The 17692-nt window shown below is 43.3% G+C and overlaps 1 protein-coding gene across 1 annotated transcript in view; it reads right to left on the reverse strand.

The window, feature by feature from the left end:
* LOC112214860 (alpha-actinin-3) overlaps positions 1 to 16893 on the reverse strand; it is a gene marked incomplete at its 3' end in the record, with an annotated part of 32664 nt that extends 15771 nt beyond the window's left edge. The window contains 1 exon segment of the mRNA XM_042327126.1: positions 16511 to 16893. Coding sequence (XP_042183060.1) covers positions 16511 to 16645 — 135 coding nt within the window.
* Between the last annotated feature and the right edge of the window lie 799 nt (positions 16894 to 17692).

The following is a 17692-nucleotide window of genomic DNA, read 5'->3' on the forward strand; positions in this document are numbered from 1 at the left end:
CCTGTGTGAATTTAAGTATTCTCCCTCCAATTCTCTCTCTCTCCTTCTCCAGGACTACCTGGCCTGATGACTCCTGACTGTCCCCAGTCCACCTGGTCATGCTGCTGCTCCAGTTTCAACTGTTCTGCCTGCGGCTATGGAACCCTGACCTGTTCACCGGATGTGCTACCTTCTCCCGGACCTGCTGTTTTTGACTCTCTCTCTCTCTCTACCGCACCTGCTGTCTTGACCTCTGAATGCTCGGCTATGAAAAGCCAACTGACATTTACTCCTTAGGTACGGACCTGTTGCACCCTCTACAACCACTGTGATTATTATTAACGTTTGAACATCTTGAAGAACAATCTGGCCTTAATGGCCATGTACTCTTATTATCTCCACCCGGCACAGCCAGAAGAGGGCTGGCCACCCCTCAGAGCCCGGTTCCTCTCTAGGTTTCTTCCTAGGTTCCTGCCTTTCTAGGGAGTTTTTCCTAGCCACTGTGCTTCTTTTATTTATTTATTTTCTTGAACCCTTATTTAACGAGGCAAGTCAGTTAAGAAAAATGACGGCCTACCCCGGCCAAACCCTGACGACATTTGGCCAATTGTGCGCCACCCTACGGGACTCCCAAACACGGCCAGTTGTGATACAGCCTTCTACACCTGCACCTGCATTGCTTGCTGTTTGGGGTTTTAGGCTGGGTTTCTGTATAGCACTTTGTGACATCTGACATAAAAAGGGCTTTATAAATACATTGATCGCCATGCAGTAAATTAGTTAATAGACCAATACGAAAGAGAGTTCCAAACCTCTGACAATAACAGCTACTTTTACCCACTCAGACCACTCCCAGACAGTCCTGGCAAAATTCTTGCTTAGAAATGTCTATTAGCTAAAAAAGCAATTTTATTACATTTATTACCATTTAAATTGAAAACAATCACAGTAAGGTACTTCATTTTTATCCAGAAATGATTTGATATTGAGATTAAAACGGCTGCATTGGGACCTTTAACAAAGAAACAGAATAGAGAAGAGGGTAGAAGCGTCAGGTAGAAGTTGCCAACATGCACATGACAGTCTTAAAAGGACAGTTCAAACCAGTTTCTCAGACTTTTTCACCAAAAGTGGACATAGACTCAGCGCAACATGACTTGTCTGGCTAACTTTAATTTTGGTGGTGAACTATCCCTTTAAGATGACACACCTCTGTGTGAACATATTAGGTGGAATCCCAACAATCAAAAATGGGCTTGTGTTGACAAAGAATTATGAACTACCCTTTTAAGACATAGCTAGATATAAATCCAAAACAAACTCACCCTGATCCACCGGATTGCTAATGCTAACATCACATCCTAGACTCCATTGGTTGTGTCCCACTACCAGCCCTATGGGCCCTAGTGCACTAATAAGGGAGTGGGTTGCCATTAGGGATGCATCCCCCATCTGCCATTGATATCCTTTAATTATTATAAACTGGGTGGTTCGAACCCTGAATGCTGATTGGCTGACAACCGCGAGTATGACAAAATTTTGTATTTTTACTGCTCTAATTACGTTGGTAACCAGCTTATAGTAGCAATAAGGCACCTCTGGGGTTTGTGGTATATGGTCAATATACCACGGCTTAGGGCTGTATCCAGAACAGCCCTTAGCCGTGGTACATTGGCCATATACCACAACCACTCATGCCTTAAACATAACAGGACAGGAGTATTCCTCTATCAGCGCTCAACAGCAGTGTAAAATAAATCTGGTAACAATGTCTGCAGGGCTGGCTAAACTGTGTGTGTGTGTGTGCGTGTGTCCACCCAGTGTGAGAGCCCAGTCTGAGCACTGACCGTATATATAAACACAGCCTCTGTCCAGTCCAGGCCAACACATGACTATAGAACAGGTGGGATAGGCCAGGGAGAGACAGACCTGGACAGACAGATGTCTGTGGTATGAATCACACAGACGCATGTACACACACACACACACACACACAAACACTCACTTGCCTGACACACGCTCGGACACACACAGTACCATCCTGATGAGGTATGACGCTGTGTATAAAAACAGAAGCAGCCGTCTTTATAATTATAAATAGTCCCATCAGTCTGGAGAGAAGCCACACTTGGCAAAGCCATACATAGCTGCTCTACCAAACTCACAGGTGGGGGGGACAATGGAAGAGAACATTCACTCACACACGCGCACCACGCCCACCCACGCACATACGTACACACGCGCACCACGCCCACCCACGCACATACGTACACACGCGCACCACGCCCACCCACGCACATACGTACACACGCGCACCACGCCCACCCACGCACATACGTACACACGCGCACCACGCACATTCACAATGCCATGTTATATGCCCCACCTAACTCTTAGTACATCCTAAATAATGTACTGCAGCTCAACCTGTAAACCACCAAAGTGTAACAAAGTGTAAACAACCAACCTGTAAACAACCAATGTCTAACAAAGTGTAAACAACCAACCTGTAAACAACCAGTGTAAACAACCAAACAACCAAAGTGTAACAAAGTATAAACAACCAACCTGTAAACAACCAATCCACCAAAGTGTAACAAAGTCTAAATAACCTAACAACCAAACCGACCGACAGATTGTCATGACAACTACATCCATCATGAAAGCCATACCTTCTTCACACCAGGTCCATGCCAACCACATCTATCACTAACAGCTACACCTATCACTAACAGCTACTCCTAACCCTAACAACTACACCTATCCCTAACAACTACACCTATCCCTAACAACTACACCTATCGCTAACAACTACAAAATATCAATATTAAGCATGATTTGTCAGAACAAATTAAAAGGATATCTGTGACCCCACAGATGACAAAGATGGGACCATTAACCTTTTGTCCACGCATAAGTTTTAGGCTTATATGTTCTAATTTTAAAAATATATACACTATCGATACAAAATTATGTGGACACCCTTTCAAATTAGTGGATTTGGCTATTTCAGCCATACCAGTTGCTGACAGGTGTTTAAAAATCGAGCACACAGTCATGCAAATCTCCATAGACAAACATTGGCAGTGGAATGCCCTTACTGAGGAGCTCGGTGACTTTCAACATGGTACCGTCATAGGTTGTGTCAGTTTGTCTAATTTCTGCCCTGCTAGAGCTGCCCTGGTTACTGTAAGTGCTGTTATTGTTAAGTGGAAACGTCTAGGAGCGACAAAGGCTCAGCTGCGAAGTGGTGGGCCACACAAGCTCACAGAACGGGACCACCTAGTGCTAAAGCTCGTAAAAATCGTCTGTCCTCGGTAGCAACAGTTCCAAACTGCCTCTGGAAGCATCGTCAGCTCGTCAGGAACTTAATGAAATGGGTTTCCATGGCCGAGCAGCCGCAAACAAGCCTAAGATCACCATGCGCAATGCCAAGTGTCGGCTAGAGTGGTGTAAAGTTCTCCGCCATTTGACTCTGGAGCAGTGGAAGCACGTTCTCTGGAGTGGTGAATCACGCTTCACCATCTGGCAGTCCGATGGACGAATCTGAGTTTGGCAGATGCCAGGAGAACGCTACCCGCCCCAATACGTAGTGCCAACTGTAAAGTTTGGTGGAGGAGGAATAATGGTCTGGGGTTGTTTTTCATGATCTTAGTTCCAGTGAAGGGACATTTTAACGCTACAGCATACAATGACATTCTAGATGATTCTATGCTTCCAACTGTGTGGCAACAGTTTGGGGAAGGGCCTTTCCTGTTTCAGCATGACAATGTCCCTTTGCACAAAGCGAGGTCCATGCAGAAATGGTTTGTCGATATCGGTGAATTGGAACACCAACTGCGAGCCAGGCCTAATCGCACAACATCAGTGCCCAACCTCACCAATGCTCTTGTGGCTGAATGGAAGCAAGTCCCCGCAGCAATGGTCCAACATCTAGTGGAAAGCCTTCCCAGAAGAGTGTAGGCTGTTATAGCAGCAAAGGGGGGACCAAGTCCATATGAATTAAAGGTCGACCGGTTATGATTTTTCAATGCCGATACCGATGCCAATTATTGGAGGACCAAAAAAAGCCGATACCGATTAATCAGCCGATTTTGATGTATTTTGAGGAGTACAGCAGGTCAGCGACCAGGGGGAGACTCGTCGAGGCCTGGTGACAGACGGAGTCTACATCACGAGGCAATGGCTCCCTCTGCTGGACGTGCCAGGTCTCGACTGGCTCTCCGGCCAGGACTAATCGAGGCTGATTGGGGTTGGTGAGTAATTAAGGGCTGATTGCTCACCAGCTGGACGAGTCCCATAAAGCTGCCAGAAGGGCGGCACACGGGAGAAGGGACTGGGGGAAGAAAGGTTACTCCCGTATAGTTGGAGACGGTTCCAGAGGTCAAAGGAGGGAGCTCAGTTTTTGTTCCCCGCAGGATACAGCAAGACCCGGAGCCCAGAAGACGGTATGCCTGAGAGGGTCTCATGGGGGAGACCTATTCTTTTCTTTTGGTTTGTTATTCAAATACACACCCTTGAAACCGAGCTAATCCTACTCTGTCCGTGTTTGTTCTGTGTAAACGTTTTGACCAAACCCCTTGGTCTGCGACAATTAGCATTAATGACAATTACAACAATACTGAATGAACAATAAAACACTTTTAGTCTAACTTAATACATGAATAAGATGTATTTAGTCTCAAATAAATAATGAAACAATTCAATTTGGTTTAAATAATGCAAAAACCCAGTGTCGGAGAAAGTAAAAGTGCAATATGTGCCATGTAAAAAAGCTAACGTTTAAGTTCCTTGCTCAGAACATGAGAACATATGAAAGCTGGTGGTTCCTTTTAACATGAGTCGTCAATATTCCCAGTTAAGAAGTTTTAGGTTGTAGTTATTGTAGGAATTTGACGTGTCAACTATTTCTCTCTATACCATTTGTATTTCATATACCTTTGACTATCGGATGTTCTTATAGGCACTTTACTATTGCCAGCCTAATCTCAGGAAGTTATAAACAGCGCTGTGCTTCAAGCATTGCTAAGAGCTGCTGGCAAACGCAGTAAAGTGTTGTTTGAATGAATGCTTACGAGCCTGCTGCTGCCTACCACCACTCAGTCAGACTGCTCTATCAAATCATAGACTTAATTATAATATAATAAACACACAAATACAAGCCTTTGGTCAAATTCAGAAACTATCATTTCGAAAACAAAATGTTTATTCTTTCAGTGAAATACGGAACCGTTCTGTATTTTTTCCAACGGGTGGCAACTTTAAGTCTAAATATTGTGGTTACGTTGCACAACCTTCAATGTTATGTCATAATTATGAACAATTCTGGCAAATTAATTACGGCCTTTGTTAAGAATAAATGGCCTTCACAAGGTTTGCAACGAGCCAGGCGGCCAAAACTGCTACATATACCCTGACTCTGCTTGCACTGAACGCAAGAGAAGTGACACAATTCCCCTAGTTATTATTGCCTGCAAACATTAATTTATTTTAAGTAAATATGCAGGTTTAAAAAATATACTTCTGTGTATTGATTTTAAGAAAGACATTGATGTTTATGGTTAGGTACACGAATGCGCTATTGTTAAATCATCACCCGTTTGGCGAAAGTTGAAGTAAGCTGTGATTCGATGATAAATTAACAGGCACCGCATTGATTAAATGCAACGCAGGACAAGCTAGTTAACTCGTGATTATGTGAAGATTGATTGTTTTTTATAAGCTAAATTTAATGCTAGCGAGCAACTTACTCCTTGCTTCCACAAGGTCCTTTTGATGCTCCACTCACATAACAGCCACACAGTCAGCCACACAGTCTCCTCGTGGAATGTAATGTAATCGGCCATAATCGGCGTCCAAAAAGGCAGATTACCGATTGTTGTGAGAACTTGAAAATCGGGCCTAATTAAATCGGCCATGCCGATTAATCGGTCGACCTCTAATATGAATGCCCATGATTTTGGAATGAGATGTTTGACGAGCAGGTGTCCGCATACTTATGGTCATGTAGTGTATCTTATTGCCTATGATTGACAAGCCCTTAAAACGCCTCATTATCATCATCACCAAATGCTACACTTGGCTTCTTTTCTCTGTCCTCCACACGTAAGCCTTGTGCATGTCAGTCACACATTCATGGGTTTAACTACTGAGAAATGACTTTGTGCTGTAAAAACCGTATGGGTGGATAACTTTACTTTATTACATTTTTTACAGCTGACAGAAAGGGTCAGTGGTTGCCAGTTGTCAGTGGGTACTTGTAATGTATTTATGTGGAATGTCAACATTGGTCAACTCTTTCTCCTTTGAGTTTCATTAGACCGTGTTAGGTAGGGGAGGGGAGGGGAAGCTTGGCCATACAACAGGTGCGACAGCTTTTGGAGTGACACCCCACCACCCTCACCACATCCCTCCTTCCTCGTCTTCCCCTCATGAGGGTTTTAAATATCCCCCTAACGGAGACCTAAGGCTTGAACTTGGTTGCCGCTGCCACCGGGACGCTTTGGGACGATGACATAAGAGTAGAACTGAGCCCCCTGAGAGTAAGCATTTTGTTGGGCGATGTATACCTTGTGTATCCCACATATCCCACATACAACTACTAAAACTTGAAACCGACCTTCCCACCCCACCTTCCAACCTCCAATTCCCCGAATCCCGAGCAAACCATTACTTCAGACATAATGGGAGGATAATGGGAGGGCAATAACACACACTGTCAAATGTCTCGTCTTCAAGATACTGTAGATCTTCAAAATAGTTTTCAATTCAAAATACATTAGTTTACTTGACCTTATTTTAAGAAATAGTCCCATTGACAGCAAGGTTTCTTTTGTAAGGGAGCCCTGCATCTGAGAATTACACAACAAATTACACAATAAGAAATATAAGACAAAACAATTAAGTGCAAAAAGAGAGAAACTCATGAAAAACAATCCCATTCCTCAAAAATATGTCTTCAATCAACACTCTCAACTGCCCGAAAGGCACCAATACACCCATTTGGAGGGAACTCTGAAGATTATTCCATACATGGGGTGCCAAAAAACTAAAAGCTGTTTTTCATAAGTCTGTAGAAACTGATGGAATTTCCAGAGTTAGCCATCCCTGTGATTGGGTATGGTAACTCATACTACTATGGGTACTGTAAGTAAAGATGTCAGGATGTTCAGAGGCCATGTCCCAAATGGCACCCTATTCCCTACCTAGTGCATTACTTTTGACCGCGGCCGAAAAGTAATGGGCCCCGGGGGGACTAGTCAAAAGTAGTGCGCTATAAAAGGGAATGGGGTCCCATTTGAGACGCATCCAGAGACTCTGAGGGCCAGCATTCTAAACACCAGTCCTAATATTTCTACATTTAGAGGATCAAGGGCTTTGACTAGCCTCGCGTTGGCAGGCTGAGTGTAGCGGCCAGCGGGCACACCTCTTCTGCCAACCCAGCTCTGTCCCAGCTGCCAGCCACCCCTGGGCACAAGGGCAGCCAGCTCCAAGCAACAGGAGGCACACCTGATGACAGCGTGCAGCGAATTGATGCACCCCCTCACACTCTCACGTCTAAGAGAATGCCCGTTGCTAATTATTCTGTATTTAACACTTATTTCAGCAGTTACAGCATGGAGTGAAGCCCCTCTCATTGACTCACATCTGAGAGAATGCCCATCCTTAATTTGCATTTGTTTAACCAGAGAGGTTGACTGAGAACATATTCTCATTGACAGCAACAGCCATACAGGAACTGAATTACTGAAGGATACTGAAGAAAACAGAGATCGAGGCCTATTTCTACACACTCAACTTGACTTGTGCATCGGGATGAACAATGCTGGACTTTTTCTTTAATTCTGTTCTGAAAACAATTTTTTAGACAGGAAATCTGAAATAGACCAAATGCCGCAGGTTTACAACGAGTTCTCTATAATATGGTGTTTGTGTGTTGCTTATTTATGAGGTTGACCATTCCAAGCTTTTAGTACTGACTGGTATTAAAACGATCAAAGTGACAATACGTATGACTATGACTAACACTTGGACCTGCACCTGCAGAGAGTGATACCAACAGTTACACATCTGACATATTAATCATAATGTATTTCCATCTGTTTGCATCAATGGTTTTATTAAAGGGCAAGAGATGAAATATATTCCATGCCATTGTTCCATTCCATTCTACTAAACATCATTCCATTATATATCGTTCCGTTCCATTCCAGTGTTCATCTGTTCTATCCTCCTGCCTGCAACTTGACTGAGTGACTAAGGTTAAATGTCAAACACACTGGGCCTTCTAGTGGTCACAGAAGCATATGGTATGGGAACGTAGAGCATGGTACAACCTTCCGATTGCTTCACAGTGTGTGTGTGTGTGTGTGTGTGTGTGTGTTTTATGTGCTCTGGGCACTGTGATTGATGATTGCAGAGGGATAAATTGGTTAAAGAGGGGAGTAGGATTTACAGCTGACCGTCTGTCTTATATGAGTGTGGGGGGAGGGGGTCTAATTTCAGCAGGCGTATCAGTTCTGTTCTGACTTCTGCCTCTTTAAACAGGATTCTGATATCATATACTCACACACACACACACAATGACAGGCTTCATCTTCAGTGCCAACGGCGGCATCTGATACAATGGAGAGATACTAAGGATTATCATACAAAATTAACAAGTAATAAGACCATTGAAAGACATAATTTGTGGATTTTTGCCTCAGATGGAGAGTAAACCATGACAAAACTCTTCCATACCTCCCTCCATCCCTCTCTCCATCCATCCCTTCCCCCAATCATATCTTCTTTCTCCCTGTGGATTGTGGACACCTCGGTGTCCCTTTACCATTACCACACCATGGAATACCTGTGACCTCACGTCTTAGCGCCCCCAACAACACACATACACACACACACACACACACACTTGGAGGAGGCATCACAGAACACACTCCTCAGCCCTTCCTGTGGCCTCCCAGGGCTCCTAGCTCCACTAAGGCAGTTTATAGAAGCCTCCCTACATGGACACAGTTTCTGGAATAGCAACTGCCATCTGATCTCACTACAAGCTCTCTCTTACCTCGCTTTTTCCCTACACACACACACACACACACACAAAGGTTCTCTTGGCCAGTTCAGTTCTGCCTTGCATTCACTTGCAGGATGAACTTTGTTTCAAAATGTTTAATTATTGTAAGGAAGGAGAAAAGATAGAACAATAAAAACACATTACTTAGGAAGGCTTGTCGATTCCAGTAGACTTATAAAAATAGGCCCGGTCCAAAATTATTGACACCCTTGATAAAGAGGAGCAAAAAAAAGACTGCATAAAATAAATTTTATATATATATATATATATATATATATATATAAGCTATATCGTATGCTCAAATAAAATAATTTTATACAAATACAATTCCTCAGAGAAACATTTTGTTTAACAAGTAATAAAAAAAATATAAGAAAAATAAGAGTCAAAATTATTGGTACCCCATGTTTTCAATACCTTTAAATACCTCACCTTGCGAGGATAATGGCACTGAGACTTTTCTAAAAAATGTTTTATGAGATTGGAGATCTTAGACCATTCCCCCATACAGAATCTTTCCAGATCCTTGATATACTTCATCTGTGTTTATGGACTGCCCTCTTCAATTCAAACCACAGGTTTTCAATAAGTCTGGGGACTGAGATGGCCATAGCAAAATGTTGATTTTTGTGGTCAATTAACAATTTATTTGTGGCTTTTGATGTGTGCTTGGGGTCATTGTCTTGCTGGAAGATTCACTTGCGGCCAAGTTTCAGTCTCCTGGCAGAGAGACTGGTTTTCAGCTAAAATGTCCTGGTACTGAGTAAAGTTCATGATGCTGTTGACCTTAACGAGGGCCCCAAGACCAGTGGAAGCAAAATAGCCCCATTAAATCTAAGAGCCATCACCATATTTTATGAGTTTCTTTTCTGCATATGCCTCCTTTTTTCATCACCAGATCCACCACTGGTGTGCGTGGCCTACGAGCTCTATTTTCATGTCATCTGACCATGGCACCATTTCCAATCTAAGTGCCAATGCCGTTTAGCAAACTCCAAGTGTTTACATTTGTTGGATGACATGAAAACAGGGCTCTTCCACTGTTCCTGGGGCCCCTTGTTAATAAGGACAATGGCATCATGAACTTCACCCAGCTATGTGGGTGAGACCTATGAGATCGATGAGATATTCCTCAAATGTCGGTGAGTTTGACTGGTTAGACCTAATGACAGAACCAACAGTTTTTGGAGAGCAGATTGTTAAAAGGGACTTAATAATATCATCCAGTCCATGAATATCTGAGAAAACACATTGCATAGGCTAAGCTAGTCACTGTGCTTGTCACCAGAGATTGATGAGAATGTGAGGTGAAATAACCTGGTCTCAGAGCATTTCTTATTATTCTGTACGTAAATCCGAGACACTCCATTTAGCAGGATATGTTACGTTTCATATGGTATGTATTAACGTGTGGATGCCCATCACTCATTTCGTATGATAGGTTACAAATTACAATTCACATGATGTGTCACGAATATGCAAAATGTACAATATGTTACGCATTTGCAAAAACGTATATGTTACGAATTCTAGCTAGGTGGCTAATGTTAGCTAGCTGGCTAATGTTAGCTAAGCTAGGGGTTAGTTAGGGGTTAGGGTTAAGTTCAGGAGTTAGGTTAATGGGTAAGGGTTTGGGGAAGGGCTGCTAAAAGGATTAAGGTTACGGTTAACTAACATGATAAGTAGTTAAAAAGTAGTAAGTAGTTTAAAAGTTGCAAATTAGCTAAAATGCTAGTTGTCTGTGATAAGATTCAAACTCGCAACCCACCCATCCACCCCGACCAACTACCCTACTTTCGTTTTTGCTTTAAGTGACCATCTGTCTTATGTAAACATACCAAACACAACATATCATACTAATTTGAGTGTCCCGGATTTATGTTTGCTATGTTACGTCTAGTCTATGATACCAGGCTGGGTGAAAGGGACACATCCTCATCAGTTTCAAAATCCTTTGGATGAGATTTACAAGTAAATTACAGTACTACTGTATTCCATCAAAACCCTTAATCTGATTTGTAGCAAAACTTCCATTGGATTAATTTTTTAAAGTCAAAGTGTGATAGGGATGAAACATTCTAAATAACTATACATACAACATCACATAAATAGAGAGTAGTAAATAGACGTTGAGATGAAAAAAATTATATTTTCCCCTAATCTCTGCTAGATCCTGTGTTGGTCTGTTTCCATGGAAATTCATTCTGTGAATTCAGTAACACATTTTTGGAACTAGAGATGAGGGAAATGGAAGAATAGTGAATTGTGAAGTTTTAGTTATTACTACTGCATTAAAATAAGACACAGAGACATAAGAGGAAAATGGATTTACCATGAGAGCTCAAGAGGCAGTGTTTTTTCCCCACACTTACAAGCACAAACACACTCCATCAAAGCCTACTGCCTTGGGCTCCCTGAGCAGCTTACAGGCCTTATAAAGAGAGTATCCACCACAACAATCATTGATCGTTGTCTTACTGGATCAATATCCACTACCCAAATATGAGCTCTCAAGTGTCCAAACCAAGCCCTTGAAGACTGACTAAGGTTTACCAAATGGCACGCTATTCCCTACATAGTGCACTAGTGCAGCACTTCAGGCCCATAGGGCTCTGGTCCAAAGTAGTTCACAATATAGGGAATAAGATGCCACTTGCAAAGCAACATGAGAGAGTGAGTCTCTTCCTATGGGAATAAGTTCACTGCCGAGTGAATCACATCACATACTCCGGGTTTTCAGCTGCTAACTAACTGGCTAGATAGCTGAGTAATTGTCTGGCATAGCACAAGCTCATCCTGGCGCAATGCTAACCTATATACATTGCATTCGGAAAGTATTCAGACCCCTTCACTTTTTCCACATTGTGTTATGTTACAGCCTTACTCAAAAATGTATTTAAAAAAAAATATTCATCCCCATCAATCTACATTCAATATCCCATAACGACAACGCAGAAACAGGTTTTTAGACATTTTAGCAAAAAAAAAAAAAGTAATACCTAATTTACATAAGTATTCAGACCCTTTGCTATGAGACTCGAAATTGAGCTCAGGTGCATCCTGTTTCATGCATGTCAGAGCAAAAACCAAGCCATGAGGTCCAGGGAACTGTCCTTAGAACTCAGAGACAGGACTGTGTCGAAACAGAGATCTGAGAAAGGGTACCAAAAAAAATTCTGCAGCATTGAAGGTCCCCAAGAACACAGTGGCCTCCATCTTTCTTAAATGGAAGAAGTTCAGAACCACCAAGAATCTTCCTAGAGCTGGCCGCCCAACCAAACTGAACAATCGGGGAATAAGGACCTTGGTCAGGGAGGTGACCAAGAACCCGATGGTCATCTCCAGAGTTCCTCCGTGGAGATGGGACAACTTTCCAGAAGGACAACCATCTGTGCAGCACTCCACCAATCAGGCCATTATGGTAGAGTGACCAGATGGAAACCCCTCCTGAGTAAAAGGCACATGACAGAGTTTGCCAAAAGGCACCTAAAGGACTCTCAGACCATGAAAAACAAGATTCTCTAGTCTGATGAAACCAAGATTGAACTCTTTGGCCCGAGTGCCAAGCATCACATCTGGAGGAAACCTGGCACCATCCCTACGGTGAAGCATGGTGGTGGCAGCATGATGCTGTTGTGATGTTTTTCAGCCGCAGGGACTGGGAGAGTAGTCAGGATCGAGGGAAAGATTAACGGAGCAAAGTACAGAAGGATCCTTGATGAAAACCTGCTCCAGAGCGCTCAGGAGATGAGACTGGGGCTTAGGTTCACCTTTTAACATGACAACAACCCTAAGAACACAGTCAAGACAACACAGGATTGGCTTCGGGACAAGTCTCTGAATGTTCTTGAGTGGCCCAGCCAGAGCCCGGACTCCCCATCCAACCTGACAGAGCTTGAGAGGAGCTGCAGAGAAGAATGGGAGAAACTCCCTACATACAGGTGTGCCAAGCTTGTAGCGTCATACCCAGGACTGTAATCTCTGCCAAAGGTGCTTCAAAAAGTACTGAGTAAAGGGTCTGAATACTTACGTAAATGTAATATTTCAGCATTTCCCCCCAAAAATTGGCAAAAATGTATTAAAAACTGTTTTTTCTTTGTCATTATGGGGTATTGTGTGTAGATTGATAAGGGGGGGGGAAACATTTAGTCAATTTTAGAATAAGGCTGTAACGTAACATAATGTGGAAAAATTCAAGGGTCTGAATACTTTCCAAATGAACTGTATATGCAGTCTCACAGGCTGAGTTTCCTATTAGCTGGGGGAGGAAGGTACAGGCCTACCAGCCACAGGGGAATGGTCATCCCTGATCATATTAAGTTGACATCTGTTGAGTGTGAATAGTCCACATCCTGTCCCCACTGCAGTGATGGGGCCCCCCCTTGGCCAATTTAACACTATGTGGTGTAAATTAAAGTTTATTTTTGTAATGTTAGGGGGTAACTTCTTAATAAAGTGTTAGACTAATATGTTTTTCAACTTAAAGTTGAAGTGTTGCTCTGTAAACTTCATCTATTTTCTGTTTCACCTTAGGGCTTTAGTGTAGATGCCAAATATCATTATAATATCCTTTTTTGGTACACACAGAGCTAACCGAAATACACAATCCCTTTATAGGCTTACTGCAGTTGACATTATCTTTAGTTCCATGAAAGCTGACCTGACTAAATTATTTTCCATGTTAGTAGATAAATAAAAGTACTGTATCGTATCACAGGAAATAGCTTCCTAGCTCTCTATTTGCAGAAAAGGATTATTAGGACTTGAGCTATAGTCAGAGACAGGATGGGTGATGTGAATACGAAGCGTTCATACCTTCCTCTCATTCATCATCCTTTCAGTCTGAACTGCTTAGGCGGTCAACGTTCAGATATAGTTTGTAACACCACTGTAACATGTTAACTACCGTAACTGTAGCGGAGGTGGCTCGTCAATCCATGCTCGAGTAATGAGAAACTGCGTTAGCTCCCCGAGACTGTGTTAGCCTGCTTTAGCTCAGCAGGCTAACACAGTCTTGCAGTCTAAACCTTGATTGGCCATACTACTTCAACTCTTAGGACCAAGTGAAACATACAAATTCTACCCTCTCAAAGTGAAAGGAGTGCTGTGTATATTTCTAATGCTCTTATCATATTCAACAGGGTCACAGTGTGTTGACAAACACTTTATTACTGTGCCTGCCTGCAGCCGGGTGGTTTTCCACAGAAATTTGGAACATGGGGTTAGAACAGGTGGTGAGGTCCTCTCAGATTCGTTTCACCTCAAAATGATGCAGCTTTCTATATTGATGATATGAGATCAGCTTCTGAAGCTGTTTTTTTGGTATGTGTGTATGTGTGCTGTTCTTTATGTGCTAAAGTGACCCAATCACCCAGGCCAGTCATAGAGGTGAACTCACACAGCCCTTCTGGGGTGTGTGGATAAAATATTTTTGTATTCCTCTCAGAAAAAATGACCCTCTATCATCTTACCTAAACAACAACAAAAAAGAAAGTGACATTGCACCACCTCAACAACTTCTTGGTACAGAGGTGTGAGAGTGACTGTTGGATTGGGAACTGGCCAGGAGGCTTACTATATTGTTGGGAAAGAGGGGGGGTGTAGGAGAGAGAGAGAGAACAAGAGGGAGAAGCCGGGAAAGAGGGAGAAGCAGGGGGAAAGAGAGAGAAGCCGGGGGAGGGAGGGAGGGAGGGAGGGAGGGAGGGAGGGAGGGAGGGAGGGAGGGAGGGAGGGAGGGAGGGAGGGAGGGAGGGAGGGAGGGGAGAAACAGAAAGATTTCAGGCGTATTTTTAGGACAGGTTTATTCGTAGGTCTGAAACTAACCCTGTCGGTGTACTTCTATACGAGTCGTCTCTCCCCTTCTCCGGCTCTCTGTTCTCTCACTCATCCTCTCTGGCCGCTGCCTAACTGGCCATCTGTTGACGTCTCTCACCCTTAAGGCCATGTGATCTCCAGTACAGTCACTGTGCGAAGGAAACTTTTGCATCATAGAGACAGGGGAGTTCCATAGAAAAATGAACAGATTCCATTTTCTATGTTTCCTAATTAATGTTTGTATGTATGTTATGTACAGTATCCACCTTCTCCCAAGATGCCAATCAACCCAAGTAGGCTAGGTATGTATAAATAGGCCAGACAGGGAGTCAGACCTGTATGCAAGGTGTACATGAACATTCTACAAAATATTGTCAGAAGCAGAAAATGTCTTCTGGTAAATCAATGGTAATAGAATATACATATCAGAAATGGACAAATGTGTATTTATTAGCAGTTTAGCCATTATGCTCAATGAATTCACGATTGGAAGTATGGTTGTCCCATTCCAAGTTTAGGATAGGCCATAGAGCACAGGCATGCGAGGCGTACATCATAACTGTCACATCAGCCCAGTGACTTTTAGGCTTGACAGCTCTGGCTCATTAAACGCACCTGTCATCCATGTCCACGAGCACAGCGAGGCCGGCTGATCGCCAAGACAACGGGCGGGCCCAAGTCCCCTCGCGACTCTCTAGGCCTATTTGACTTTTTTATTCATTTAGCAGACGCTCTCATCCAGGCTACATGACACTTCCAGACACTATGTTGCCACCTCAAGCACAGAAAAATAAGCGGCACTCCCAAAATAAAAAATAACTCAGAGAGACAACTTGGGAGTAGTTTTGAGCGAGAATTTTAAAATCATTCAACTTTTAATATGTCAACATATTTCTCTACATGTATATAGGCCTACTTTTATTATGTAGGCTTAACTTTTGACTGGTTGGTCTAAGCATCGTTTAGAGCAGCGTTTCCCTATCTTGGTCCTGGGGACTCTAAGGGCTGCAATCATTATCATCACGCTTTGATTTTATAAAAAAAATATCAGCTATGTAGTGCTAGGGCAAAAAACAAAACGTGCAACCCTTGGGGTCTCCAAGACCGAGTTTTGGAAACGCTGGTTTAGAGATTCTGTAAATGGTTTGAGTTGGGCCTGCACATAGCGCATGGTAACTTCTTGGAAAAGTCGTGCATGAAATCACACAAGTTCCTATTTGTTCTATTGCTTAGTTTAAATGTGTGGGGGGTATATATAAATATATATATATATATAGATTTTTTTTTTTTTGAGACTGTCTTCGTGTGCCTCTCGGGGGTAAGTGAAAGATAACACTGAGAACGTTACGCGTCTGAAATATCTAACCGCTCTGCTCATAGCTTCCAGAACTGAAAAGGAGCAGGTGCGTGCGCCAACTCCTTATCTTCCCCCGTTTCACTTGACAACTGTAATACGCTTTATAGGGATTTTAGTAACTGTCAACCATTTGATTCTGGGCACTCATAAAACATACACAACGGGATGGCCGGACTCCAGCCAGACGCACAAATGTCCGTAGTGCACAACGAGCCGCTCTAGACAACATCTAACCGTCACGCTGCCACTTTTGACTTGACTTACTCACAGTCCGGCACCGAACGTACCTTTCTCTGCTGTTTCTCCCAGGCGGGGTCCAGCAGTAGGTCCCTGTCCCACTCATCCTCCGGAGACATATACTGATGCTCCTCGCTCATCATATACGAGGTGTTATATTGCGCTTGGGGTTCGACAGCCATCATAATGCCGTCTAGGGTTTCTAGTACCCCCTCTGATTATATAGAAAAGAAACGAGGTTTATGCGCACTCTAAGCCTTGTAGATAGCAGATGAAACCCTCCTTGGGTTTGAGGACTCGCTGTTTGTCAGGTGTGCTGGTCAGCAGAAACAAGAGATGCGGCGACAGAGTACAGACTGCGGCAGAGGTGCAGCTCCCACTACCAGAAACTCTGCTTGGTCGGTGCTACTTTCCTGGTCAAAAGTAGAACACGTGACCGCACCCCAATAAGTATGAGAACCCGGGCGTGCGGGTGTCAGGGTCTGACCCTAAAAAGGTGCGATGGGTGGGGTTGTGGTTGGAGAGTTGACCTATGCCGGGGCAGGGAGGCTTGAGAGAGGAGGATGGAGACGTCAATCACACCCCTTACTGAAGGAGATCGTAAACTTCAGCTTGTGAACGGCACCTGTTGCCTCTGGTGCGCCTCTATTCTCAGGCTGTAGTCTATATACCCCTCACACTGACTACAATGATAAACAATACAGACCTCGGATAACTTGAATGTCCTTACAACGATATCTTATTCTAAGATACATGTGTCATTAAGAATTATACTGACACAGTACATTTGAGGATAATTGTCGGGAAAATGACAGTATGAATCCTGAAAATTCACAGGGATAGGCTTTTTCCATCCTTTCTCAAACCTCTCATCTTGGAGCCCCAGCTTTTCCACGTGTTTGAACTATTCCAGATCTAGCACACCTGATTTAAAGTGTCAACTAATCATCAAGCCCTAGACTATGAGTCAAGTGTGTTGGTTCAGGGCTACAACAAAAATTATGAAACGTCTCTGGGGTTCCCTGAGGTGAGGTTTGAAAAAGGCTGGCCTAGCCTCTGTAGTACTCTGAAGGTCACATATCCAGATGGCACATTGACATGACAAGGCCTATATAAAGTGCTGTGACTCGGAGGTAGAAATCAAAGAACAGCTGAAGGCAGTTGACTTCGCAATATTTGGCTGATACACCAGTGACAGCTCCGATGAAAAATGTCAGTAGGCGGAACAGCAT

Source organism: Oncorhynchus tshawytscha, linkage group LG09 (genome assembly GCF_018296145.1).
Source record: "Oncorhynchus tshawytscha isolate Ot180627B linkage group LG09, Otsh_v2.0, whole genome shotgun sequence".
Taxonomy (NCBI): Eukaryota; Metazoa; Chordata; class Actinopteri; order Salmoniformes; family Salmonidae; genus Oncorhynchus; species Oncorhynchus tshawytscha.